This window comes from Branchiostoma floridae, chromosome 16 (assembly GCF_000003815.2).
Source record: "Branchiostoma floridae strain S238N-H82 chromosome 16, Bfl_VNyyK, whole genome shotgun sequence".
In the NCBI taxonomy this organism is placed as follows: Eukaryota; Metazoa; Chordata; class Leptocardii; order Amphioxiformes; family Branchiostomatidae; genus Branchiostoma; species Branchiostoma floridae.
Window position 1 is genome coordinate 1,903,131 of NC_049994.1, and position 27,551 is coordinate 1,930,681.

Here is a 27,551-nt window from a genome sequence, read left to right on the forward strand (position 1 = left end):
ATTCCCCCAACACCACTGCAACAAACACACAAGGTTCAACGCCTGTCTAATAGCGAATGGGGCTGTGATATATAACTAGGACATCTTGGATGTTACTTCAATGTTTTTATTACCACCAACATGGCTAATGCAATTTAAGATAGATATCCATATATATGTGTTTAGTTGTACTGTAAGTAGTTGTTATACATGTAGACCGTACGAAAGTCGCTGTACTTTTGTCGTGTCAATAAAGATCTTTTTTCACACAATACAATACCTTGTCAAATGTCTGGAAAGGTCCCATTGTCCATTAAGGCATCACAACATAATTTCATATAGAAAGTTTTCTGAAGAAGCTGATGAAGACATCCAAGGAAACCCACAACGAGAGGAGGCACCAAGACGCCTTCTGCCAGGAGCATTGTCTCTCCGGGTGTTGTGATGCGCTTTCGTGGCTGTGACGCCTGGCACCTCCTCTGCCCACCTTCCCTTAGCAAGTCCAGACATTGCTGTAGAAAAGACGATAAAAGAAACAAACATGTATCAGCTGCCTTACCACTGATGTAACAAACACTAAACGTCAGTGACCAGATAGAAGTCAGATCAGCGATAGAAAAGAATTACAAGTCAGGTAAGTGAGAGAAAAAAACACTTTGTGCTAACATTGTACAAGACCATAAATTAAACTGTAAACTTACACTTGCCGACGCGAAGGGATTTATTGACAGTCTGCACTACAATTACAAATCTGAATGTATTAGCATAGTCACAGAACCTTTATTATAATGAATGCTACCAACACAGCTATTGTCACTTAAATCCTGCTTTCACACAATACAATACCTTGTCAAATGTCTGGGAAAGGTCCCATGTCCATCAAGACATCTAAACATAAAGTCATGGAATGTCTTCTGACGAAGCTGATGAAGACTTCCAAGGAAACCCACAACGAGGCACCAAGACGCCTTCCGCCAGGACCACTGTCACATTTCGTACACATTCCTGTGATATTTGAAAGAGACATACATAAGCCCCCTTACTACCACTGTAACAAATACAAAAGACTGAACGCCTATCCCTTGGCATGTAAAATTTGTTAACAAAATGCAGTAACAATAGGTTGCCTTTGTCGGGAAGGACTAATGCCACCTTGGTCACTAGCGGAACTCTGTCAGTTTGTGACACTCGATGTCGACGTGGTACGCCCAGTTTTGGAGCATTGAATTGAAAATATTGATAAACCCAAATTCTAACTTCGAATTCCTAAACATGTTGTGACAGACATTTTATTATCTTTCTTATACTTAGATGTCAAGAATATGCTGTATACTTTGATATCCTTACGCCAACCTATGGAAATATTTAGGGGCACCGATGCACCCACAAAAAAAATGGGTGCACATTCACCTAATTTTTTAGGCCTTCCAAGGAGGCCAAATCTCCTTGCTTAAACTTTCCAACACAAATGAAAAGTCAATCATTGACAAAGAATGTTGTCCTATAGTGAAAAACTGTTTTCACACAATACAGTATGATACCTTGTCATATGTGCAGGAAAGACTGCGAAGTCCCTTTTGTTCATGCATGTTCGGCACCTTCCTTCACCAGTCCTTAGCACCTTTCCCACGTCCAGGCATGTCTTCCTACGGTGCAATGATCCTCGGTAGAAAAGACGAGACAAAATTAAACTACAAAATTTAAAATAGAAATAGCTGGAAGAATCATGATCTCATGATGGGTGGCAGGAGGCTGAGTGCGCTTTGATGAAATCTCAATAAATGTTGCTGTTTGTTTCGGTTTAAATTTCGAAAGCAAGTTTTGTTTCTATGGTATACCAAGCCCAGTACATAGCTGATTCAGTTTCTGTGACTGTGTCGACGCCGGGAAAGTGTTTCTAAAGAAGAAAAAATCAACTACTATGATTTCATTCACCTGTCTTCCTTTCTGGCCGGTGTCGCTCTCTTGGTTCGGGACCCAAGATAACGACACAGGCAGCTTATGTAATGGTCAAGGAAGTCCCGACAACCAGTGACCACGACATAAAAAAACAGAAAGAAGAACAGGTAGTGAGTTAACCAGGGAAGACCCTGTTTACTACAAAACAGAACTTACAAACTGACCGAATGCAATCCAGACTATCGACACAGTCACAGAAACCTTCAGAAACAAAATCAGCCATACACCCGACCTGTACACCACAGAAAGAGCTAAAGCCCCGAATTCAAAATGAGCCTCAATTTACAAAGTATCCGAATATAAAACCCTACCAGCATCATCACTCGGCATGTCAACAAAACACACTCAAGCACCTTACACCAACAAAGAGCTTGCTAAGCTAAGGCTAGGCAATAAATCAAACAATCGTCAGCAAATAGTCGAACATGTGAGTCTACGGAATCGGGTAGGTCGTTAATATAGAGCAGGAAGAGTAGAGGGCCTAACACAGTACCCTGCGGAACTCCAGATGTGACCTTGGCGTTCCACCGTCAAAGACAACCCTATGGGCTCTCTCCGTAAGGAAGTCCCTAAGCCAAGACTGAAGGAGGCCAGAAATGCCATAGTGCTCGAGCTTGCTCAGTAGACGTTCGTGAGGCACGGTATCGAATGCTTTGCTAAAATCAAGCACCGCGGCATCGACCTGTTTGTTCTGGTCCATGCTCTTGTCCAGGTCTTGGAGGGTTAGCACCAGCTGGCTCTCGCAGGACAGACCCTTCCTGAAGCCGTGACACACAAGAACTTAACTTAGTTTCAGGTCCTCTGGTAGGGCTTGACGTACACACGAGCACCGATCTATCTGGACGTCACCAAAAGTCCCACCCTGGATAGCTGCAGGCGGTTGATCCTGGCTTGATGGCTCCAATACTGATATCCTGGAAGCAAGAAAGTAAAATAAGAATTAGATCGAAACGTCAATACAAATTAAAGCAATAGATAAGGCACAAGGATGCCTTACATAACAAGTCCTGCTGTGTCGGCGTTTTTTGTAGCCTTGAGGACGTATATCTATATGTAATACTATATAATTCACATTTCTTAGACCGTGGGTCCTATGCTACATGTCTATAGACCGTTCTTATATGAAGTCATTTTATCTTATCAACTTAAGCATTCCACACCCACCTATTCCTGGCTTGTCTGGCCAAGAGGTCGAAAGGTAAGTGTTCACAGTCCATCAGGAGGGAACCTTCAGCCGGGTTTTCTCCTCCGCACACGTATAGGCCTGACGGGTCCATGCGGAGAACGTGGCCCAGGGAACGAAGTCGTCTCGGGTGGATGGCTGCCATCAGGTTGAAATCTGGGTGTGCTGCTATGTTGAGGGCATATAAATAGTTTAGCTCATGGAATCGTGTCTCACGGCTGCGTTTTCTGTATCCACTGACGGTCACAAAGGAATTAATCGTTAAGTTACCGATTATTGGCATCACATTGGTCTGACAAGTGTAACGTTAAAGCGTAAATCAAACATACATACAGGCACTTTGTGAAGAACGACCCTAATAACTAGTCTCTACCAGACTCCCGCCTGACCGAATAGTAATAGGGGAATTTTGCCAAGGTAGGAATAAAAGTCTAGTACGAGTTATAACTGGCCTAGGAGTAAACTGTTCGACCGCGGGTGTTAGCTGGATATACTACAAAAGCCTGACTAAAAACCCATAGTAACTTATTTGTCCCTATTTGGCTAAATTCTTCTCTATTTTTATCAATCTGACACGTCTGCCTGGAGACTACCTACTAACCTGTTGTCTAAGGTAGAACGCTGAAAGTACAAAGAGCTCTGTCACATAGCGGCCGTTGCGTTGTTCTGTATTGAGAAGCTGCGATGTATATATAAAGTCCGTCACTTCAGACAGCAGACAATGGCGCGACACTCAGACAGACTGGCGGGGATTCCAACAGGTGAGCACAGGGTCTGCTCGTCCATGATTGGTCTAGTCTGAAAAATCCCTATAGTTTAATTGGTCAAAAGAATGCACGTGTGTGATTGGTTATCTGAAATGATTAAATTAATTGTACACTACCATGGAGCAGTCTAAAGCCTAGCTTACACAAAGCTGAATCTAGCTCCCAACTCTCCCGACTCTCTCCCGACTTAGCCATGTACCATATAGAAAGTAGTTTGCTCCAACGTTCATTATATACTATATACGGCCGCTTCTAGCTCTAAAATTCATTATACATTATATATTTCGCTTCTCTGCTGTTCCGTCTGGGACCCCGGAACGTTTGGAATCGTCCAAATTTTGGACGATGGCGCTGATTGGTTGGTTCACATGAGCGAATTAAGGATCGGGCTCAAGCGATCGTTCAAACGGGCTTTCCAACACAGGACAAGCTCTATCTGCGTCCGCGTGCGGAAGGCCTGTTGTCATCGAACGAGTGATTTAGAACCAATTCTTTAATGTGTAGTATGTGGGAAGGTCTTACTTAATTAAAAACGATTAGATTTTGGCCTCCCTAGCGGCTTGTTCCCGTACTGCAGTGGAACTTCTGGGTTCTAAACATGCTGTCGTCATGATTTTTGAGTGGTAGATACTAGCCCAGTAGTTAGCCCTTGGGACTAAGTGATATAGGTTTCGGCCCCCTTGTGGCTTGTTTTGGAACTGCAGGGGCCAGATAGTGTCAAACTTTGAAACGGAATAACTCAAGAAGGGATTAACGGATCGTCGTGATTTTTGGTATGTAGATAGCTCAAGTGATGCTTCATAAAGTCAGATATTTAGTGTGCAAATTAGCCGTTTTTTGCTTTTTTCCGACACACGTATTGGTATCGCCTGTCTCATTTTTCCGGTAGAGCATGTAGTGAAGTTTTTATTTTGAACCCGAAAAGTATCATTTCTAAACACTTTTTTGATCGAAGCTGCTTAGAAAAAAACGAAGTTTCCCAGGATTAACGGCTTACGTGATAGAGAAGCTAAATTATTCATATTTGTTATAAAAGATCCATGTAATATAACTTTTTTGCAATCTCCGATGACGCAAATTCATCGACTATTCGAGAAGACCTTTATCAGATTTCGCCGTTGTAAGGATGATGTAATTTACGTGACCATGTAATTTACGCTACCTTTTTTTCTTCCGCATGTTCAAACAATTCAAAATTTCAAAAATTAAGCCTGCTCTCTTGAACATCGCAAGAAAAGGAAAAACGTTTTCGAATAACATTATTCGTTTATAGTTTTCTACTCCATTTTTTCCTCGCAAGGATGTAGCCCAAGCAGTAGGGGCATAAGCCAAACCGTTCGCGGCCCTTTTTGTTAGGTTAGCAGTTCCGTAGACCAGTGGATATCTAGAATTACACAACCCCATCTCAAAACATGTTTATCAAAGAAGAAGTGTCATCGCTATCAAAAAAATCGCTTAAAAACAGGATTTGTTTTCTTAGAAATGTATAGTCATGCCAAGCCAAAGTTACCACACAACAATTGTCACCGGTAAAATGTAAGGCAAGTAATGTAAATTGTATATAACTGGCTATATATTTAGTAACATTAATGTAATGTAGTACGTGTAGATTATAGGATATACAATGTTGAAATAAAGACACACTGTACAAGGTTTGTCAAAGCATTACATCAGACAACTTAGTACAAATCTGGTAAAAAAAATACACGCGTTCTATGCTATACAATATGAAAAGAATACATAGTGAAGAGCTGTATGTCTAGTATATAGATGCTATGTTCATAACCTTAAGTCTTTATTATAATGTTTCCTTTTTGCCTGGATGTATATATGATATATATGATGTTGTTCTCGATTTCTCAGAAATATTCCATCAGCAAACTTTAGATAATTGTCACATCATATCATACACATTGCGAGTACAAAAGTCATAGAAAGATACAGGATGTTGCAAAATACCTTTACATAAAAAAATCAATCCCATTACACAAAGTATGAATAACAGAAAATCAGCAAAATGAAGGAAAAACGTCGATAGGATGTTCCTTTCAGTGTCGCCATGTGTTACCGTGCTTTAGAAATCATCGTCGAATCAGTGAAGCGTCAAATGTTCGTCTTTCTGTCCCACCGGGCACAACTGGTGCAGGGAACAAAAGTTTTCTTCTCGTCAACAACTTCGGGAACAAAAGACGCTAGACGTCATCTTGGAGGGTACGGTATAAAAGGGCCAGCGAGACAGGGACGGTCGGAGAAGGGCACTAGTGCCTTCAAGAAGACTTGAAGACGTACCAAGCCCTTCGAGAAGACGACAAGACTAACAGTGTATAGTTATTACTTTGAACAAGTTTAAATCCATCAACGGTGTCAACTCGAGAGTAGTGAGAACATTTATCAATAGACAAGGTAAGTTTGTTGAAAGTCAATTTTCGTAGCATTTTAGACGTCCTTCTGGTTCACCTGGTAGCGGCCTCGCGGTGTAGCTCTGGGTTCCTTTCGCCGGGCGTCTCGGTAGGGGCTGCACCGTCTTTCGGAAGGAACGTAAAATTGGGGTCCCTTGTTCGAGTAGATGCCTCGTGTATGTGAAAAGGGAAGGGCTAACAACCCCTCCCTGTAAAAATATGCCCTGTTACAGAAACAGCAGAGAAACTTGCTCACCTATGTGCCACTAGGCACTGCAGTATACAAAGTAAACAGCACATTTTAGGCGATTGTAGTTTATCAGCCAGTCTCCGCCAATGACTCCGGTCCGTGTTTGGGAAGACCAGACAAACAACTTAACTTTAATTACACATGGTTTTAGAAAACCTTTTGAAATTTGGTGAGTTTTTTCTCTTAACACATATAGCCAAAGGTTCAAGAATCCGGAGTTTCGTCCAGTTTCTTAGCCTGGATGCTAGACTGTTTCCACGGTTGACACTAAGGCAGCTCCTGGTCTCAAGAGTCAATGTGCATATGCCCTCAAGAAAATTTAAACGTAGACCCCCTTGAGTTAGACCCTGACAAGCAGTCTTTTATATAAAACCCTCTGAAACCTGTGACTACACAGTCTTTGATACTCGTGTCTGAACTGAACTAGGATGTTTCCCATCCCAAGCTTTATCGAAAAGAGTAGGGGCCCTTCCCAAAACTCACAGTCCGTACTTACGCAACTTGTACAAAACTGATACGTTACCACTAGAAAGGGCAGAGACATTGTTGTTCACCATGTAGGCCGGCAATTGTCTCCTTCTAAGTCTCTGTAGCAGGTATATTTCAACTCTTACCCTGTTAACGTGCTCTAGACACCTCCCCGAACAGCCCTAATCGAGATGGCCTTCCCCGGACTGGAAATGTGTTTCCCGTGGCATTTAGGCCTAGGTGCCAATTCCCAACCTGGGGCCCAGCCTGGCAACTTTCCGAAACGAAAAGTATGATAAGAACGCCAATAAAACACACAGAACGTAAAAAAAATTAGTCAGGACCATAATTTGTATATATTCCTAAATAAACACTTTTATTTTTCGTTTCCGCAAGCATTCCCGTGCCCCGTTTCAGAAATGGAACCTAAGCATAAAGGCGTAGTCATATTTGCACGGGTTGAAGCCCCGGCCGGGCTTCGAAGCCACAAATTTGTCCTGGTGAACTGCAAGATACAGCGGTATACCTCTTGGTGTTCTCATTATTTTTGGCATACGGCGTCTATATGTTAGGCTTAAGTCACATTTCCAAACCGGGGCCCGGCCGGGATGTTTTAAGAAAAGAAAAATTAAAATGTATACCTTGAAATATGCAGAAATCATGCCCATTAATCTCTTTGACATTTTGTTGATTTTTAAGGCTTTATACCCTTCTATTCGCTCCCGAAAGCTGGCCCCGGTTTGGAAATGTGACCTAAGCATAACCGGGTCCCAGGTTCATTGTACGCCCTATTTAAACTCGGCTGGGCCCAAAAAATCTTCCTGGAGCCGCAAGTTGTCCCACGAATCCACGTGGCGACCATGCCCAAAAGTGCCAAAAAAATCCAGCCCGTGAACTGCTCGGCAGCCCCCCCCCCCCCTTAAAAACTTAAAAACTAACTACTTTGAACCAGTAACTCAACTCTGGGGCTGCTACCACTTGGGCTACAGGGACATCCCTACACAAGGGGCACGGCTATCCAAAAAATCAATTCCTTGAATGGATCGACGCCTACATAATAATGCAAACGATCCGTTTAAACCGTTACTAGGCTGTATGAATGGTTCAATAATCTTTTATCGCCAATACATGACAGCTGTACCCGTTTAGCTAATCATCCTCCAGGCTTGGAGATCATCATCAATGCATTGAGATAAGCCAACAGATTTAACGATTGGAAAATGCTATTGTTGTCCTTTGAGCTATAGAGCATTAGAACATATTTGTCCAGTGCCATGTATCTAATGTTCTATTCTCGCGTTATGTATGTGTGTGTGTGTATGCATATATACGTGGGGAAAGATTGAATAGACCGATACTGACTGTCCATTACAATTAGCGGTTCCACCAATGAGAGAGTGGCTGCGTGTTTATCAATTTGTTATGTTCTTCTGAGGAACATATTCAAAAACTACACGATTTTTATGTCTCCTTCCCACGTTTTTATAGTCTGGAGTCCAGCCTTGTTAGCTTTGTTCCGCTCCCGAAGGTCGCTACTCGAACAAAGCTAACAAGGCTGGACTCCAGGCTACGTTTTGACGGAGATAGGCCGGGTTATGATGACGTTTTTGTAGTTAGGCCTCCATCTCACTCGGGTGGTGGCCCTCGCAGCGACGAATCACACAGATAAAACGAACCTCTTTACGCTCTGTGTGATGTTGTCTTTTAGTCATGCTTACGCATTTTTTATGATATTCCAAACATGAAGACGATGGTTTCACAAATCACGTTCAGGTCGCAGCGCAACCACCGTGTTCTGGACGTGACAAATGATAACTTGGCATGGCACTTAGCCCGCCTGAAAAGTACAGTTTGAGACCTAAAGGTGGTATCTTACTGCACTTGCGTCACCGATGCGTCGCTGGGGTTTCGCAATATACTCAACGAATCTCAGAGATAAAGAACGAATTTTCTTACGTTTTGTGTATTTTGTTGTATTCTAAGTCATACTTTTAAGTATTACGCAATATCTGAATTATAAAAAATGGCGAAAATAACACAACAATGCCGTAGAGAACGAACCCCGCAGTGCCGCATCGGTGCTGTGAGATACCACCTTTCCGCATACTGACTCTCCGAATTGTACCGAATTCTACGATCCATGCCCCGATAGAAAGGCCTGGTAGAGGCTAAAATGTATCTACTAGTCCGGGGTAGCAACGAGGCTGGATTCCAGACTACAGATGTTGACCCGTAGAAACTGTTAGAATATCGAACTCGGGGGACGAAAGACAATGAAGTACTGAAACAGGTGTTCGTATTGTTGATTTCCCATAGGAAAACTAGAACTGTTATGTTTGCATTAGAGGGGTGTGAGTGTTGAAGAGTTTTCCACATTCTTTCATATCTATACTATATAGTAATGAAGGTTTTTCGCCCATTGTGACTCTGACATCGCTTCATCTTTTTTACACTTTGGTAATTTAGTCCTATATTTTTCGTACAGACTTAAAAGCTGTCCAGTGAAGGGCAAATTTGTAGTTCTCACGTCATTTGTCGTACGGTCGTCGTACGATTGCAAACTGAAGACATTCTTAGTATAGTCGTAAATGTGTCGTACAAACCTGTTACACAAAAGGCTGGCTTGGAAAGTCCGATCAAAGTCTTTCGACGACCTGCGACGAACGTGTCCTCGTTGACTGAAATTCCTCCAACAAAAGGATTAATTAAAATTTTACATTGACGGTGATCAGGCTTTATCATGATCTATTGATATATCCCGCATATACTGTAGAGTATTAGATAGACAAAAGTTGTTAAGCATATAAATCTAGTACACAGGTACAGACATTTTCAACTTGCAAGTCATGTCCCGACTCATATCTGCGTTCCTAAGGGCTTTGATAAAAAGAGTATCATAACGGATAAAACGATTAACATACACCATGTCAATCCACCATTCCGCCCATATTCCTACAGTAGTACAGCGGCAAAGCTAGAAAAATCAGGTGAATTGTGCAGATCTGTCTAAAAGCATCTAATTTGGCGGGCACGTATTCAAGCAATTTAGACAATTCAAGATTTTTTCTAGCTATGCTTCATACTTTTCATCTATTCATGGAGGGTATATTTTCACTAACGTTTGTGTGTGTGTATGTCTGTCTATCAACAAGATAACTCAAGAACGGCTGGATGGATCGGTTTTATAAAGGGTGTGTTGGCGGGGGTGACGAAAGTCGGAAATGACTAGATCCCCTAGCGGCTTCCTTTGGTACTGCAGCGGAACTTCCGGTTTTGATATCTCGCGTTCTGAACAAGCTATGGTCACGACTTCGGGGTGTTAGATAGCTCTTGTTTATTCATTCATTGATAGTATTCATTCATTCGTTCATTTATCCATCATTCAGTCATCCATCATTCATTCATTCATGTCCTTTCTTTCCTTCATTCATTCCTTCATTCATTCATTCATTGTTTGCTCGTGTTCAGGTTGGGCCATGCCGGCGCCATCCATCCCGACTGCAGCGGCGTTTCTCGTGGCCGTTGCTTTAGGACAGACCCTGCTGACCCAAGATGTAAACGCCGAGTAAGTGTCATGGCTTTCATTTCTTCTTATCGTGGATACCGCTTTCTTTCTTACTACTGATAGGGCCATGTTGATTTGATCATATGGATGGCATCCTTGTTCCGTCCGTTTCTTCCCAAAAGTTTTTGAACATACACTTAGTAAATCTTACAACTTAGTCAGCTGCATGCATGATGAGCAAATATGTGCTGTGAATTGCAAAAAGATATCTGAAAATGCATGCTTATGTCGTTGAATGCCAAAGACTCAATTCCAAAGTCAAAGAAGAAAATGTGTGATCACCCGTATTTCTTAAACATTTAGGGCCACTAATTTTCATAATGAAGGCAACTTTTTTTGGGGGGGGGGGGGCAAATTGTTTTTTATTCGCCCGCTCGCATCATCGCATCGGGTTTGCTTCAGTCCGTTCCGTTAAGGCAAAAACTGGCAAAAGGTGGAATTGGAATGGATTTTTTGGGGATGTTAGTTTAAACTTGTGTCCATATCGATGAAGGTTATACATCCAGGAAAAAAGATACGCCAGTGACTGACGAAAGACTCCGGATGGCTGTCTGAAACGCCTGTCCGTTTCCAAAATCATATCCAGTTTCTTGAGTAACTGCTTTTGGGCGTATCTTAGTTTAAACTTTAATATGTATCATTATGTGTTTTGTCAAAAGACGGACATCGGTCCGGACGAAGACCTCCTTAAAGTTATCATGGTAAAGAAAAGAAAACTGAGAGTGTGTGTGTGAGTTAGAATTATAGATTCTTAAAATGTTTGAATGTCCTTTCCGTTCGTAGACCCCACTTCTGTGACGTGACAGTGACGGTACCTCAGGAAGAGGAGATCACCCCACGGGAGAACACCACCGCGCCCTGCAGCGACGTCGTGACGCTGATGCTGGAGGTGACGCATTGACGTACTTACTTAGGTTTTAAGTCCGACATTGCACTGTTAAACGTCATTCACTAAAAGTCAACAGAAAATACTTCAATATTCTTGTATGAATCACATGTTCACCCTCTGTATCTAACTTTCCAACCAGTATTTCCCCCTCAATGTTGTCTTTCAATTTAGTGTTAACTCTGCATCCCCAGACTTGCATCTACTGGTCAGTCCCCAATTCCGTCCCCCGGGGCTTTCATCTATTGGTCATTTCTAAATCTTGTGTCCTGGTCAAACCCCAATCTCGTCCATGACAAATTATATCCACTGCCACTGGTGACAGTCCCCAATCTCGTCCCGGGTACTTTCATCTACTGGTCAGTCCCCATGCAGTCTTGTCCCCCGGACTTACATCTACTGGTCTGTCCTCAATTCCGTACCCCGGCACTTTCATCAATCTCTATTCCGGAAGTGCTACTAGTACGTCTATTGGTCAGTCCTCGACCTCGCCCCCTGACTAACATCTACTGGTCAGTCCCTTATGTTCTCCCCAGAGACCTGACCACGAGGACTTCACCCCCGTCCATCGAATGGAATGACCCACTTCCTACCCTAACTCTCCAAACTGCAGAAGTCGCGATCATCGCGTGTTTGCCAATGTGTCTTGATCCTGACTTCCGCCGCACTTTTCTCCACTATTAAAACGTGTATTTTACCACTGCACAGGGATGGCAACTGGACCCCGAATCGTCCGATCCAGACTCCTCAATCTGCGTCTACTACAAGTAAGTAAAATAGTGGGGAATTCTTGTAGTTTCGTTTTGGACACACATAGAGATGATAGACAAAACATTGGCTTGCACTTGCGCCTCCTGGCGGAATTGGGCTGTTATTATGTAACATTGTACTGAGATAGCACACACTATACAGACACCGGTCACAACCCCCTCCTCCATTCATAACCCCTCTACCTGCATAGACCTGGTAACCCCATTTCCTGCACACCCCCATACACAACCCCTCCCCCAGACAGACCCCAGTCACAACCCCCTCCTCCAGCCACATCCCCCTTCCCAAAACAGACCCTGGTCACTACCCCCTCCTCTAGACACAACCCCCTTCCCCATAGAGACCCCCTTCCCCATACAAACCCCAGTCACACACCCCTCCTTCAGCCACATGCAACCCATTCCCCATACAGACCCCAGTCACACACCCCTCCTCCAGCCACATCCCCCTTCCCCGTACAGACCCCTGTCACAACCCCCTCCTCCAGCCACAACCCCCTTCCCCGTACAGACCCGTCACAACCCCTTCCCCGTACAGACCCCTGTCACAACCCCCATCTCCAGCCACAACCCCCTTCCCCGTACAGACCCATCACAACCCCCTCCTCCAGTCACAACCCCTTCCCCGTACAGACCCCAGTCCTCCAGCCACAACCCCCCCTCCAGTCACAACCCCCTCCTCCAGCCACAACCCCTCCTCCAGCCACAACCCCCCCCACCAGCCACAACCCCCCCTCCAGTCACAACCCCCTCCTCCAGCCACAACCCCTCCTCCAGCCACAACCCCCTCCTCCAGATAAAAAAGTTTTTAAGACAATTGAGTTCAAAGTCAGTTGACATGATAATGAATTAGTGGTCAGGTTAGTAAAGACATGTTCCTGTTGCAGACCTGCGGTGACACAGACCATCATGGTGGAGGAGACTCACCAGGGATGCTGTGATGTTAGTTGATATGAGTTAATGAGTTATGTTAATGGGTTAGTGGTCAGGTTAGTAAAGACATGTTCCTGTTGCAGACCTGCGGTGACACAGACCGTCATGGTGGAGGAGACTCACCAGGGATGCTGTGATGTTAGTTGATATGAGTTAATGAGTTATGTTAATGGGTTAGTGGTCAGGTTAGTAAAGACATGTTCCTGTTGCAGACCTGCGGTGACACAGACCATCATGGTGGAGGAGACTCACCAGGGATGCTGTGAGGGTTGGGAGGGCCTAGCCTGCGATCAGCGTGAGTCAACTTACATTATACAGGGCTCGAAATACATTCTAGGACCAACTTGCACTGTTGCAGATGGAAAAAGTTTTTACAAGAATCAGAAGAATTTAGAAGAATTATGTGCACAACCAAACAAATTGAACTAATTATGAATAAAGGAAAGTAGTGAACTATTAACCTTATCTTTCTTGTGCAAAAGCTATAATTGAATAACTTTTAACAACTTAATTATTGTACAAACAAGAGAAAATAAATTAGGGCTAGTACTAGTTCACCTTTATATGCGGGGTTACCTATATCCATTGCTTTGAAATAACGGATATTTAGGGGTATCAAGTTGACGGATGATAGTTTCAAATTGCAGTAGTTGGATCTTATTACAGCATGACACCACTGTCTGTCAACTTGATATCCCTTAAATTAATACTGTGTGGATAAACACAACAAATATAGGTTACCCTGCGGATAAAGGTGAACTAACGTTACATCTCTTTGTTTTATTATTTTCTTATGCAATTGCACACAAACATATAAACAAACAAACAAACAAACAAATGTTCTTTCCTCCCCAGCTATCTGTACCTACACCTGTCAGCATGGCGGTGTGTGCAGCGGCCCCGACACCTGCACCTGTCCACCTGGGTACTATGGGCTCAAGTGCGAGTGGGGAGGTCAGTCACTCTTCTCTTCCTCTGGTGACCCCCCTAACCGTATTTTCAGGCACTGCAGCATCACACACTGACACCCCCTACTTGAAAGTAGTGGGGTACATCCATTGCAGGGCTGTCACTAGGACCTTAGACAGTCCGTCTGTCCCAGGATGGAACTTTGCTTGTTGGGACGGAAAAAATATTACCCCCCTAAAATTCAACAATATAGGCTCCCAAACGAGTGGGACGGAAAAGAATTTAAAGCAGGAGACAACCTTGATCCATTGTCAGCTTGTCAGCTGTCCCTAACAAATAAGAAAGGAGATAGCTAGGATTGATTAAGGGAAGAATCATAAACGTTTGTGATGTCTCTTTGAAATTCACAAAAACTCTACATAATTTCATGGAGGTACATCAGATTCTTGTTTTTTTATTTGCTACTGTTTTTCCTCCTCAGGTGACACCAGTGGCATCGGTACATGCTACACTGATGTCTACTGCAGCTCTGCAGCGTTCTCAGGTTACTCCACATCGTACGAGGTGTGCTGTACGCAGGCGGACGCCATGTCGTGGGGAGACGACAGTCGCTGTTCGTTGTGTCCGCAGGCTATCAGCAACATTGGTAAGGCTGAACCTGCACAATTCAATTTGGTGGCTCGCAAATTTGAAGAAAAACGATGTTTACTTAGAAGATCTACACACAATCAGAACCAGAAGATTGACAACATTATATCTGATTCAGTTCTCATTAGCTTACTGGTAACCCTAATTCCACTACGTTAGAAAATATGATTCTGAAGAGATCTATTCAATGCAGCATCAATAATCTGAGAGGTTACACCCTTCAGATACCCTCTGGTGTTCAAGACATAAGGCCACTATAACACTACAGCTTTTTCATATCAGCTTTTAATTTTTATTTTATTTATTTTTTATTACTTTTGCCAAGAAGATTACAATACCTTGTTTTTATTTGGGTCTGTAACTTGTAAAGCATAACTCGGGGAAATTATGGACGGGTATTTTAGGATCTTCTTCTTTCGTGTCATCACTACACGATAGTATGTCTATAGGTGATGTATATGGTACATGAGAAGCCTGACTAAATTACGTTCCTAGCGACTGGCTTGACAGTTACGGACCCTTTTCGGGTTGGGGTCATTAACCCGAAAACAGGCTTGTTAGGTGAGCATTTAGGAAGGGCATGTTAGACTGTCACGCTCCTCCACAGCGTCCTTTAATTAGATCCACGCCCCGGGCCCACTGAGCATAGCGGGGCGCCTTTTCGTGTTTACCAAGTCTTTGTGTCCTGGGTAACCTGGGTACGAGCGTATCTTTTCCGCGCAAAGCATGCTGGGGGAAGCGATATAAACCTGGGAAGGAGAGCTACTGGCGGAGAAGGCCAAACTCGCTACCGTAGCAAACTCCCTTCCGTGACATAACTCCCCTCTCGGCAATCTAGAGGGGTAATCTAACACTCTCGCAGCTCCACCAAATTAGGTACATTTTAAAGTTCCCTTTGATATAACGTATCACCATTGTGGCAACATTTTACCCCCGAAATAGTAAACTTTCGTCTTGTTTTCACCTCGGTAACTGTAGAAAACGCTAGCTAACTGGGGTATAGTCTCACGTTGTATAGAGACGCACAGAATGGTCACACAACTTACGATTTGCTAAGGTAATTGAGACAAACATAAAACAAAACAAAATGACAGATGTGGATTCCATATAGTTTTATTTGTGTATTGGTTGAGCCCACAATCTAAAGCTATGGCTTCTTCGCGGCGCTGGGTACGAGCGTGTTAGACTGTGGCTTCTAGTGGATTTTTATAGTACTGCAGCAGAAATTCAGGTTTGACATGTTCTTACCTTTTTAAAAAATCTGAGAAGAAAGAAGATAAAGTTGTTAGATCCATCCGTACCAGCGGTTACTCAAGACAGTTTGTACTCTCAGAATAAATCAATTTTCCATTCTTCCTTTCTGATATTTTGAACAATGAGGTTATCAAAAGACAGGAAGGAGGAGCACAAAGAGATAATTGACAAGCAGGAGATGACAGAATCCAGCTGTTGTATCAGGCAACATCTTCACATTGATTGTATAGATCGTACCAACAGCTGCCTTGCCTTAGTACAGTTCTGTATAAAGAATGGTCCATTGTGTAGTAGGCATTCTTCCATCTTTGCAGATGGAAGATCTTTCCATTGTATCATGCTGTAAAAGTTTGTTAGTATCAAATCAATGACCACCAGTTGTTACCTCCGTGAAACAAATTTTTAAAGTTTTGTCGTCACTTGCTGTTAGCGTGTTTGTCACTGGTCTGTCCACACTTATGGTTCGGCAGTTAGAATTCCAGGTTTTTGTTTAAACTTTAGTGGTGACCAAAAGGTCCCAGAAAGTAGTAGTAGCAGTTGTATCCAAAGGTCTGACAGGAAATGGAACATGGCTCAAGCCCAGAGTATCTCCGGCTCAACCTCATATATGCGTTTTATTCATAGTAAGACAGCTCAAACATTATTGAAGATGAACCTTAGCAATAAATCCATTTATTCATAGACAAATTTACCAAAATATGTTTCCATACTACAGTAGGCTATTCTGTAGTTAAGTTCAAAACAGCCTTAACTTTAGAGTAACATGAAGGTTTTCTTTGATGAAGCATGGCTGCAAAGACTGGTTGTAAACATGTACATGTAATGTGTGTGCCCCCAATTGTTTTGCACAACTTGAGCAACTGGGAATAAAGACTACATGTTTGTATGTTGTCAAGGTTGAGTAATACAAGATATTTTAGTGCCAGAGTATTGATGGTGAGAATGCCACCAGTGTCGTGGGCTAGTTTAAGTTTCATGTCTACTACAGTAACTGTAAAATTTGTATGCTTTTAAGTTTGCGAGGATTTACTTTCGCATTAGCGAGTGTTTCGGTGGTTTTAAGTTTGCGGTAGTGCCATAGACTGCAGTGTCATACTATAATTATAGAGAAAAATGTTTGCAGTGGTTTTAAATTCGTGGTGAAGTGGTCCCCGCGAAAACCACGAACATAAAACCACCGCGAACATTTCTGCATTCACAGTAATACTATACGCTAACAGATTTGCCCCCCCCCCCAGATGACATCAACAATGCCCTGTCCACGGGGTTTGCAGCTGCAGACAGCCACTCCGTACACAGCTACGCCACCTGCCTCACCTGGGGACGCTTCCACTTCCGCACCTTCGATGGGCGCCACTTCAGGTACAACTGAGAAAATTTATGCACCTCAGTCTACCTTCATTTATCACACTATTTCTATTTCTTTTTAACTCTTAATCAGTGGAGCTGATACTATTTCAAGGCTACAGGTGATATGAAAAGGGTCCAGAACAGCATTTCTTTATCTGAAGTCAGAAACATTCTTATCCAAAATAGTAGTTGTAGTATCCATTATTTGATGCTACTGCCTGGGGTCCCTGATACACATGTGCCTGCGTAACTGTCTTCACACTGCTCTCCTAAGCAGCTCTGTCTTGCAGGTTCAAAGTAGATAAATAGATGAATAGAAGCATGCTGTTATTAGGACTGCTTGCTTAATGGCCTATGCCCTAACTGCACCCTATTTTTGAAGGAAATTCATGAAAAATGCCTTTTCCAAAGACTGACACCTGTCTGAACTAAGAACCTCTCTTTTCCCAGCTTCACAGGTGATTGTGCGTACATGCTGGCGATGGACGTTGACAACACGTTCTCCGTGACCGTACGCGACGTGGACTGTGACTCAGCAGCCAGCTGCCACAAGGTTCGCTCGGTTTCTTACTCTTCAGAACTGCATCAGGACACTCTGGTGTATTGAACATCATGTAATAATCATAAAGTAATCATACAAATATAAGGCTAGTTCACCTTTATTCGCGGGGTAACCTTTATCTGTTGTATTTAACACCAGGATATTTTGGGATATCAAGTCGACTGACCATGGTCTCAAACTGCATTATATTGACAAAAAAACAATTTGAAACCACCGTCCATCTACGTGATATCCCTAAATATCCTGTTTTTAGGTACAACGGATATAGGTTACCCCAAGAATAAAGGTTATCTAGCATTACACTATTTATTCATATACAAGCACACTCAGGTACATTCAATAAATTGATCAGATTGAAAACCTGTGTTGCAAGGACGGGGGCATCGTAAACCTTGGACTTATGAAGTCAACAACTTACCATGGACCATAGTCCCCTTTTACCTACAGTAAGTCCAATTGTCTGAAAATGGACTTACTCAGGGAGGACTTAAGATGGACTTACTGCCTAAATTGGTATTAAGGACTAATACTCTGGATAATAGTCCACCAAAACTAACACCTGACAGTGAGTGTTTTTGAGGTGGACTTACTCCGTGAGTAACTCCCCATCTGACACAAGTAAGCCCACCTTCAGTCTACATTCATCCTCTTTTAGGTCCAAGGTTTACATGGTTATATGGCACTTATGACCACATTACCAACACAGACCATCATGTGACCTTGCTAAAATTTGAGTCATTTCATACATTATCAGGTTCTAGAGATGAAGCTGGGCTCCACGACAGTCCACGCGGCCGGACACAGCATCGTGTTTAACGGAGAACAGATCAACCTGGTCGAACCCTTCTCCAGAAACGGTTGGTACAATGTAGCTGCGTCAATGTCTCTTAAATGTGTTTTGTTAGATAGTCTAGGAGATCTGTCAGTGCTGTGTTTGTGGTAGCACTAAAGTCAGATACTGCAACAGTAATGGAAACATTGGCGCCTTTGCTCAGTTTGAATCCACATAGAGCTGTAGTAGCAACTCGGCAAGGGTGTTGGAGATGGTCTGAACAGTTGCCTCCACACATCATAATACTGTACCATTGTATAGTTGACAAACATGCTGTGCTTAGACAAGGGGAACAGACCAAAAACTTTTACGGTAGTTTCAAGCTAACCACAGAATAGAGTTCACTGTGAGTAGGTCACTGCAAAATCTGCGACGATAAATCACTGCAACCTTCAAAGTGTTTTTGGTAATACTAAGATCGTCATCATCATTAATCATCCTCTGAGGTGCAGCAAGTTAAGTTTGTCTTCCAGGACAGTCTGTCTTCCATCGCTGTGAAAAGTTCCAGGCCCTGCAGATCAGTTTCTTCAAAGTTAGCCTTGGGTGACCAACATGTTTTTTTACAGAAAACAGGTGCCCAGAACAAGAGTTTTCCGGCTGGCTCTCTACTAAGATGTGTAATACTATGTTTCTCCAGGTGTGAGTTTGAAGGTCCTGGGAGACTATGTGTTCCTGGAGGCCAGTCTCGGAGTCTGTGTGAAATGGGACACAGACACAGCAGACACTGAGTGTGTACATGACTGTTATGATGGTAGTAACTAAGATGTGACTGTTTCTCCAGGTGTGAGTTTGAAGGTCCTGGGAGACTATGTGTTCCTGGAGGCCAGTCTCGGAGTCCGTGTGAAATGGGACACAGAGTCCACCGTGTACATGACTGTCATGGCAGAGTACCTGGGCAAGACCAGGGGTCTGTGTGGGGTCTATAACTACAACCCTGATGGTAAGTTGGATGGCTGAAATCACCAACCCCTTATATAGCCTCTTGACTTTTTAACTGCAATGTAAAATACAAAGTCATGTATTAGATGCTGTGTAATTCTAAATTCATTATAAGTGTACCTACATGTGCTATATACTATGTATTCTACGCTTTACTTTATTTATTTGGCCAGGTTAAAGTACACTCAGTGACATGTGTAACTCCTGCCTTTTTCAGGTAGTCCTTGTTTTCTAAAAATCATGTCATCTAAATGGCACACAGAACATATATACGACAACATCATATTAAGTCACAATATAAATAATAAAAATAGCATAGATACACAATTCAAGCATATGTATTTAGAGGAGATTACAATACTGTGGGCTTGCTGGTCTCACAATGTTCAAAAAAACTTATCTGAACTGATTAAAAGACTTAGTACTTTTTGCTTAACGTAAAGTAAGGTGTCCAATATCCTTACTGTACTTTTCAATGCCTCAGGTTCCACTTATTAAATGTTTATAAAATAGTTATGTCATACAACATTTTGAAAATTGTCAATCCTCATTTTGCAACTCTGGTATTGAATGATTGTACCTTTTTCTGGCAGATGACTTCAAAATGATCAACAATGAAATCGCAGTGTATCCTGCCATCTTTGGGAACAGCTGGAAGATACCAGAGATTGGAGAGGTAAGGGGGGAACCATTTTATAGTTCACAGGAGGGAAGGAGTTTCATTGCCAGATATGCCCTAGATGTACTTGACATGTTGTAATACAAGGGCAATGCTTTAAGTCAATTAAAATGATTATGTACATCTTGTAGTTTTGTCTGGTGTGTCATTGTACAGTACCTGGTATGAAAATGTACTTAATGCAAATGCAGGAAGGATGACATTTTACATCAAGGAAAAGAACAGGATATTGTGACGAGTGTTGATGAGCAGCTGTCAACAGGATAACCACTGAGAAAAAGTCATGTGATGTAGGCTGGTTTGTTTGTTTTCCTTCACATGTTTTATTTACTTGTTTATTTGTTTGTTGTTGTTGTTACAGCACTGCCCAGACAGCGCGGCCCTCCCCCACACATGTGTTCAGCACAGTGACAGGGAACAGGCTGCCCAGCTGGCCTGTGGTAAACTCATGCAGACACCCTTCGACAGCTGCAACGGTGTGGTGAGTGGACACTTGTTCGTTTGTTTATGTTACAGATTTAAGACTGAACCATATATCCGTACACAAAATAAAGTGCTTACCAACAAGCTTTCGATCAGTCCTCTGATCCTTATCAAGTTGAAATGACCTGTACTGGCATACTGGCGCCATGGCAATGTGACATGACAAAATTTGGTTTGACTAAGTACATGTTAGTTAGTTAAAGTTAAAGTACTTCCCGTGCCTGATGGTGCATAGGATGGCGCCCATCTCCGTTTCAGTAGCCCTTGGGCCACGCAACACAATCACTACAGCAGGGGGCTAGTCCACTGGTAGTGCTGTGTGTTGAACAACTTCCATACTCTTTCCCGAATGCTGAGTGCTAAGCAGAGAAAGCAGCTGTACTATTTCTAAAGTCTTTGGTATGACTTGGCTGGGGATCGAACTCATGACCTTCCGCATGCAAGGCGAACACTCTACCCACTAGGCCATTGCACCAGTTACATTGCATTGTACATGTTACCAAGGATTAATAAAGGTTGACTGATAACGTAAAGATGAATTATTTGTTTGCACCCCTTCAGTTGGACCCCCAGCAGTTTTATGAGGACTGTATGTACTCCTACTGTACGTGGGAGAACGAGGATGACCGCGAGGTGGCGCTGTGCTCCGCCCTGACCACCTACTCACGCCAGTGTGCACAGCAAGGCATTGTCTTCAACTGGAGAGGACCTGGACTATGCGGTCTGTTTGTTAATATGTAACTCAAAACTCTCTTCTCCGTTGTTTGATTATATTGCTGCTGGAATCCCTGACGCAGGGGTAGGCAACAGTTGGCTAGTCTTCACACCACGCCCCCATGCGGCTCTGTCCAGTGGGTTGACCGCTGTTAGACCGCACACCTTCATGTCCTTCCTAACACACTTCATCAAGTTTTTCTCAGTCTACTACGACCCCCTGCAAACACAGTCAAAAGAGAGTATGCCTAAAAGCAGTTACTCAAGCAACTGGATATGATTTGGAAACGGTCAAACATTTCAACTAGCATCCTCTAGTTTTTGTCAGTGACACTGAAGTGATCTGGAAGAACTGATCTTTTATACCCTAACTATGAATGAAGACAACTTTAGATGTCCAATAGGAAGACAACTTCAGGCTGAAGACAACTATAAACGTTTCCTATTGGACATCTAGAGTTGTCTTCATTCATAGTTAGGGTATAAACGACCAGTTTCTTCCAGATCACTTCTGAATCAGTGTCACTGATGAAAACTAGTGGATGCTAGTTAAAACGTCTGCCAGTGATCATTGCCAAATCATATCCAGTTGCTTGAGTAACTGCCTTTTGGCATATCTTATTACCTGGATGCACAACCTTCATCGCCGTATCTCGAAATAGAGGTTTTGTAGTCACTTGCTGTTAGTGTGTTTGTATACCGGGTCTCGTTCTTGTCTGTTTTTTTAAAAGAAAGGCAATGCACATTGTATGAGTGCACAAAAGGTGAGTTCTAATGTACAAATATGTAAGTCCCATTCCTCTGTTTTGGAATGGACATTTGCTTATTGGGACTGAAGAAAGTTTCACCCAGCCCAGCCAAAGAAATTTTATCTGAACTTCATGACATGAAATGGATGAAAAGATACCTTCATAAGCTTGAAATGACACATTTAGCAATGGAAATTAACAAGAGTTCGGAACAAAATTTCAAGCTGGGACAGCCTAATCTATCTGCTATCTTTTCTTTTGTTCTTTTATTTATTTTTTATTTATTTGTTCAGCTGTTTACAAACAGCCAGGGCTGCCCAACTAGCAGTAGGCTATTGTCAAGGGCTAACCCTGTACATGTTCGCACATGTTTGCACACGACGGGTTATACCGCCTTTGAATTTCAATTCTCTAGCACTGACAGAATGAATTATTTTCTACTTTCAGAAAAGGAATGTCCCAATGGAAAGGTTTACGTGGAATGCGGCTCGCTATGCCCTTCGACTTGTGCGACCCTGAACTTCCAACAGGAGCCGTACTGCTCTGGGGACTGCATCCCGGGATGTGAATGTCCAACGGTACAAACTTCTCTATATATTACTTTTACTGTACTCAGACAACAGTCTGTGATGTTTACGTTTTTCAATGGTCAGATGTCAGAAAAAAATGTGGGAGATCCATATTCTTTTATTTCATAAGATTTCAAAGATTTTGAGAAGCTTTTAATTCATTATGTGTATGATAGCTGTGTGACTGACTGACTACAGGTTGCGTATTTTGTAACAGCAGCCACAACATTACTACACAATGTCCATCAAATCAGCGCTACCATTGCTATTTATCAAATAGATAAGGAATGAATTAAAGATTATATAGAATATTTGGAATGCAATTATCTTTATAATCATTTAAGATCAGTACAAAATCAGTCTTAAATTTAAGGTATGTCATATGATAGGTCTTCCTGTATTACACGATAACTTAACATGTTAAGCCATGGTTACTTCCTTCACAAAATAATCCTCTGTATATCAATGTAGAGAAATGTATAGTGTTTACATGTACATGTAGTGAAAACAAAAAGTTGTCCAAGTTCGTTGACCTTGATTGTTGTTTGACCTTTAGGGGACGTACCTGGATGATGGGGAGTGTGTGCAGGCGGAGTCGTGCCCGTGCTACCATCGCCGTACGCGCTACGAATCTGGCGAAACAATCAAGCAAAGATGCAACACCTGGTAGGTCTTATTACATGATCGATGTTGCATTCGTGAGTGTAACCTTTTACTCCTCTAGTGTGGGGAACATATTTTAAGACCTTCCCAGTGCATATAAGTTATATTATTTTGTACCTAGCTTCCAGTGTGTGTAACATATTTAAACCTTCCCAGTGCATGTAACATATTTGTACCTACCCTCCAGTGTGTATAACATAATACAAGCCTACCCTCCAGTGTGTGAAACATTTTATAACCCTCCAGTTTGTGTAGGATACTTGTACTTAATGCTACATGGTAGCTAGTTCACCTTTGTTCACAGAGTAACCTATATCCGTTGCTTTTAAAAAACAGGTATTTAGGGGTATCAAGTCGACAGATGTTTTGAGCATATAGTTTGAACATATTACAACTTTAAAACTCGGTCCGTTGACTTGATACCCCTTGATACTTTTTCGGTAAACACAACGAATATACATGTAGGTTACCCTGCGGATAAAGTTGAACTTAAGCGTTATATCTTGCCTCCAGTGTGTGTAACATATTTATACCTAACCTAAGTGTATGTAACATATTTACAATCTAACCTCCAGTGTGTGTAACAAATTTACACTGTATGTAACATATTTACCCCTCCCCTCCAGTGTATGTAACATGGGCCTGTGGACCTGTACTGAGGACAGGTGTGCCTCCACCTGCCATATCCTGGGGGATCCTCACTTCATCACCTTCGACAATAAGTACTTCACCTTCCAGGGCGTGTGTGAATATACGCTGGTCGAGGTAATTTTCCTTTTGTCTTTCAAATTGGATGATAATCTCTTCATGATGCAGTCAAACCTGCTAAGAAGATGGTCCAAGGGAACTATAAAATATGGTCTTTGTGGTGGTCACAACAGGCAGGATTGTGTTAAAAGGAAATTATTATTAAGGGACCACCCAAAAGAGGTCACCTTTGCTTTGACAAGCGGTCCTTAATCATGTAAAGTGTGGTCACTTGTACAGGTTTGAATGCATATTTTGTTGCTGCTGTAAGGCTAGGAAGTTGAAAGTTTGAATTTGACTGTGTCAATTCAATCTACTTGCAAGAGTTACATTGTATACATTGTATAATTAGTACATACATACATACATATTACAGTAACCATGGAATCAAATGATTTTGTACAATTATGATACTGTAGAGCCAGAATAGAAGAGAATAGAATAACTTAAAGGTAACTTTTCAATTCATAATGCAAAAGACTGGCACTTTATTCCATGCAGGGACCTTTCTCAGATCATATCTTTTAACTATTAAACTTAGAAATAAATCAAGAATGGTTTCCTTGGTTCCCCATCGAAATCACATTCATTTGTTTTTGTACAGGACTATATTGACAATAAGCTGTCGATCTCCGTGGAGACGGAGGTGTGCGGCAGTGGGGGCGCGGTCACCTGTGCCAAGTCCATCACCATCACCATGTACCTGTCCACTGTCAAACTCAAGAGGAACCAGGAGGTCACGGTCAACGGCATCGACACCACTCTACCATACAGGTAATGCAATATAGATAATACAGCACGATACGTTCTGTATCCCCTGAGGTGCTAGCAGGACCAGTAGGTAGGGTTTTCAGTCTGCAGGACATGTTTATTGTTCCTGTGTCATAAGTGATATGTTGTAGGCCTCAGAGACTTGGGCAATGTCTACAGAAGACTTGAGAAGGCTAGATACGATGTAGGTGCAACAATGCCATAATCAGATGGGTTATGCTCCAGAAGACTGTCAGAAAGAATGTCATCTGAACAGATTTCTATAAGATGTAGGATAGGTTTACATATAGCCTCCATAGCATCTTGCGCTACAACCGACTCACATGGTATGGCCACGTGCAAAGAATGACCCATGACAACTGGCCAAGAAAGGTCATGAACTTGTCTGTAGTGGGCCAGAACCCACGTGGACGTTCCACATCAATGAGGATATTAGAAAACTGGACTTGCAAAAAGCCAACCCCTTTGACAGAGGTGGATGGAGAACAGCTATAAGACCCAAATGACTTCTCACAACGTCCAACCCTTGCAAGATAGGGAACAACGGAGTCCAATGCTTTGTGTTCAGTCTTTTGATATTGAACACAAATGTGTTGTGTCCCATTGCAGGAGTCAGGACCTGTACGTGAAGAGAGCCTCGTCCATGTTCACCATGGTGCAGGGGTTCGGTGTGACCATCCTGTGGGACAATGCCCTGCGTGCTTACATCACTCTGGATCCTGTCTACTCAAACAAGGTGACTTTCGTACAATAAGTCAATTACCATACATGAAACATAACCTAGATTACAGCTAATTGACTCTCAGATTCCAGGTATATTTACTAACTGAAGACTCTTGCTGAGAAACGCCAAAAATTAGTTTTTTTGACTGGATATGGTTTCAGAAATGGTCAGACGTTTCGGATAGAATCCACTATCCTTCGTCAGTGACACTGAAATGATCTGGAAGAAACAGGTCTTTTATACTCTAACTATGAATGAAGCCAATTTCAGATGTCCAATAGAAATGTTGTAAGTCACAATTCAGACTGAAGACAATTTGGATTCCAAAGGATAGCAAGGCTAAGACACAATTAATGCAAATGAGTCCTTTAGCTGACCTGTTGTTTTTCCTCTTGCTCGAGAAGTATTGAAATGATCTGGCCTAGGAAAATCTCACCTCCTCACTGTCCCCCTCTCTCTGTCTGTTTCTGTGTCTCTCTATATGTGTGACATGGTAGAGACTGTGATCTGCAGCTGGTAGAATCAGCGATTCTACCGGTAGAGATACTAATCAGACTTTTGTCACAGAGACTCCGATCTCTTTTGGTAGGGATCTTGGTCAGAGTCTCTGTCAACAAAAATGCAGTCTCTGCCCTGACATATAACAGAAACTGGGTTTACTAAGCATCCAAATAAATTTAGTTATAGTATGACATTACAGTAGAATATTTATGTTTGAACTGTTTGTTTGCCATGACTGTGCTTCTCCTGTAAATTTTCTGGGTAACTGTAAACAAGTGTCTACGTCTACATGGTAATGGAGGTTTCTTGAACTGAACAAATGAAATGACATTTACTAAACGCGTTTGGTTCTTCTTTCTGACAAGGTTCGTGGACTGTGTGGCACATTTAACTGGAACCAAGAGGACGAGTATTCCACAAGAGAAGGGGACGTTGAAACATCCCTAACGGCATTCGCCAACAAGTTCAAGGTCAGTAGATTTTGCAGAACCTACCCCTGCATTCCCTATATTAGACTTTTACTTTATGATTAACATGAATACTTTTGGCATAAATACAGGACGATGAGCACAGCAAGAAGGCCAATTGTGGATGTTATCATTTAAGACTGAAGAACGAGATGACTTCTTTTTATTACCTTGAATTTTTGCAAACGGACCCCCTTGGTATTTAAATGCTCTTTTGAGAAAACACACTACACAGGTTTGGGACTAGAGTCTTTGTTTGTAGAATTTCCATTAGGTTAAGTTAGGCTGCTATAGAATTGCTTGAACATTTGTGTGTGGAGAATATAACATTTAAACATTTGCTTTGAAGCAATTATAGATGATACAGATGCCTTCCTGCAGACAATATTTGAATATTGAGATGTTCAGATTTGAGAAAATTCCTTTCTTTTTGTGAAATAGATGACATTTATTGCAGGAGTTGAACCAATAACCTCCTGATCCAATGCAACATTCTTCTGCAGCTTAAGAAAACTATTATATCTCTCCCTACAGATGAAGTTTGAGTGTACGGATGTGGACCAGTCGCAGGAGAACTTCAACCCCTGTGTGACCTACTCACAAAACTTCCTGTACGCCTCAGAAAAGTGCAGCTTCCTTAACAATGAGATCTTCAGTAGCTGTCACGCTGAGGTAACGTTTTACTAATTATTTACTTCAGATTAATCTGAGTTTTGTATGAAGAGAGCACGCAACCCACTAGTGACCTGAAAAACTGCACTAGTCAGAGTCTGCTTACCTGTTAGAATGTTGATTTTAAGACTCGGTCATCGTTACTGTTGTAAAATCAAG

General features: G+C 42.3%; 2 protein-coding genes and 1 long non-coding RNA gene across 3 annotated transcripts in view; 2 read left to right on the forward strand and 1 right to left on the reverse strand.

Moving 5' to 3' along the window:
- Positions 1-258: 258 nt before the first annotated feature.
- On the reverse strand, positions 259-3,285 carry LOC118432697. The gene is made up of 4 exons (XR_004833117.1): positions 3,103-3,285; positions 1,521-2,852; positions 826-984; positions 259-491 (listed from the first exon to the last, which is right to left on the reverse strand). It is a non-coding gene; the product is annotated as an uncharacterized LOC118432697 (long non-coding RNA).
- Positions 3,286-6,163: 2,878 nt separating this feature from the next.
- Positions 6,164-13,422, forward strand: LOC118432696 (SCO-spondin-like). The gene is made up of 5 exons (XM_035844306.1): positions 6,164-6,291; positions 10,474-10,570; positions 11,354-11,459; positions 12,165-12,223; positions 13,114-13,422. Exons 2-5 carry the CDS (start codon positions 10,482-10,484, stop codon positions 13,175-13,177), a joined length of 318 nt encoding a protein of 105 aa, XP_035700199.1. The 5' UTR covers positions 6,164-6,291; positions 10,474-10,481; the 3' UTR covers positions 13,178-13,422.
- The window catches only part of LOC118403437 (SCO-spondin-like), a 28,416-nt gene continuing 14,258 nt past the window's right edge, over positions 13,394-27,551 (forward strand). The window contains exons 1-18 of the mRNA XM_035802152.1: positions 13,394-13,454; positions 14,015-14,113; positions 14,550-14,714; positions 17,209-17,332; positions 17,771-17,873; positions 18,637-18,739; positions 19,352-19,465; positions 19,496-19,654; positions 20,247-20,329; positions 20,694-20,813; positions 21,377-21,536; positions 22,726-22,856; positions 23,404-23,513; positions 24,137-24,275; positions 24,862-25,031; positions 25,638-25,764; positions 26,619-26,723; positions 27,255-27,392. Of these exons, the coding sequence (XP_035658045.1) occupies positions 13,394-13,454; positions 14,015-14,113; positions 14,550-14,714; positions 17,209-17,332; positions 17,771-17,873; positions 18,637-18,739; positions 19,352-19,465; positions 19,496-19,654; positions 20,247-20,329; positions 20,694-20,813; positions 21,377-21,536; positions 22,726-22,856; positions 23,404-23,513; positions 24,137-24,275; positions 24,862-25,031; positions 25,638-25,764; positions 26,619-26,723; positions 27,255-27,392 (2,211 nt within the window). The remainder of the gene's footprint in view (positions 13,455-14,014; positions 14,114-14,549; positions 14,715-17,208; positions 17,333-17,770; positions 17,874-18,636; positions 18,740-19,351; positions 19,466-19,495; positions 19,655-20,246; positions 20,330-20,693; positions 20,814-21,376; positions 21,537-22,725; positions 22,857-23,403; positions 23,514-24,136; positions 24,276-24,861; positions 25,032-25,637; positions 25,765-26,618; positions 26,724-27,254; positions 27,393-27,551) is intronic.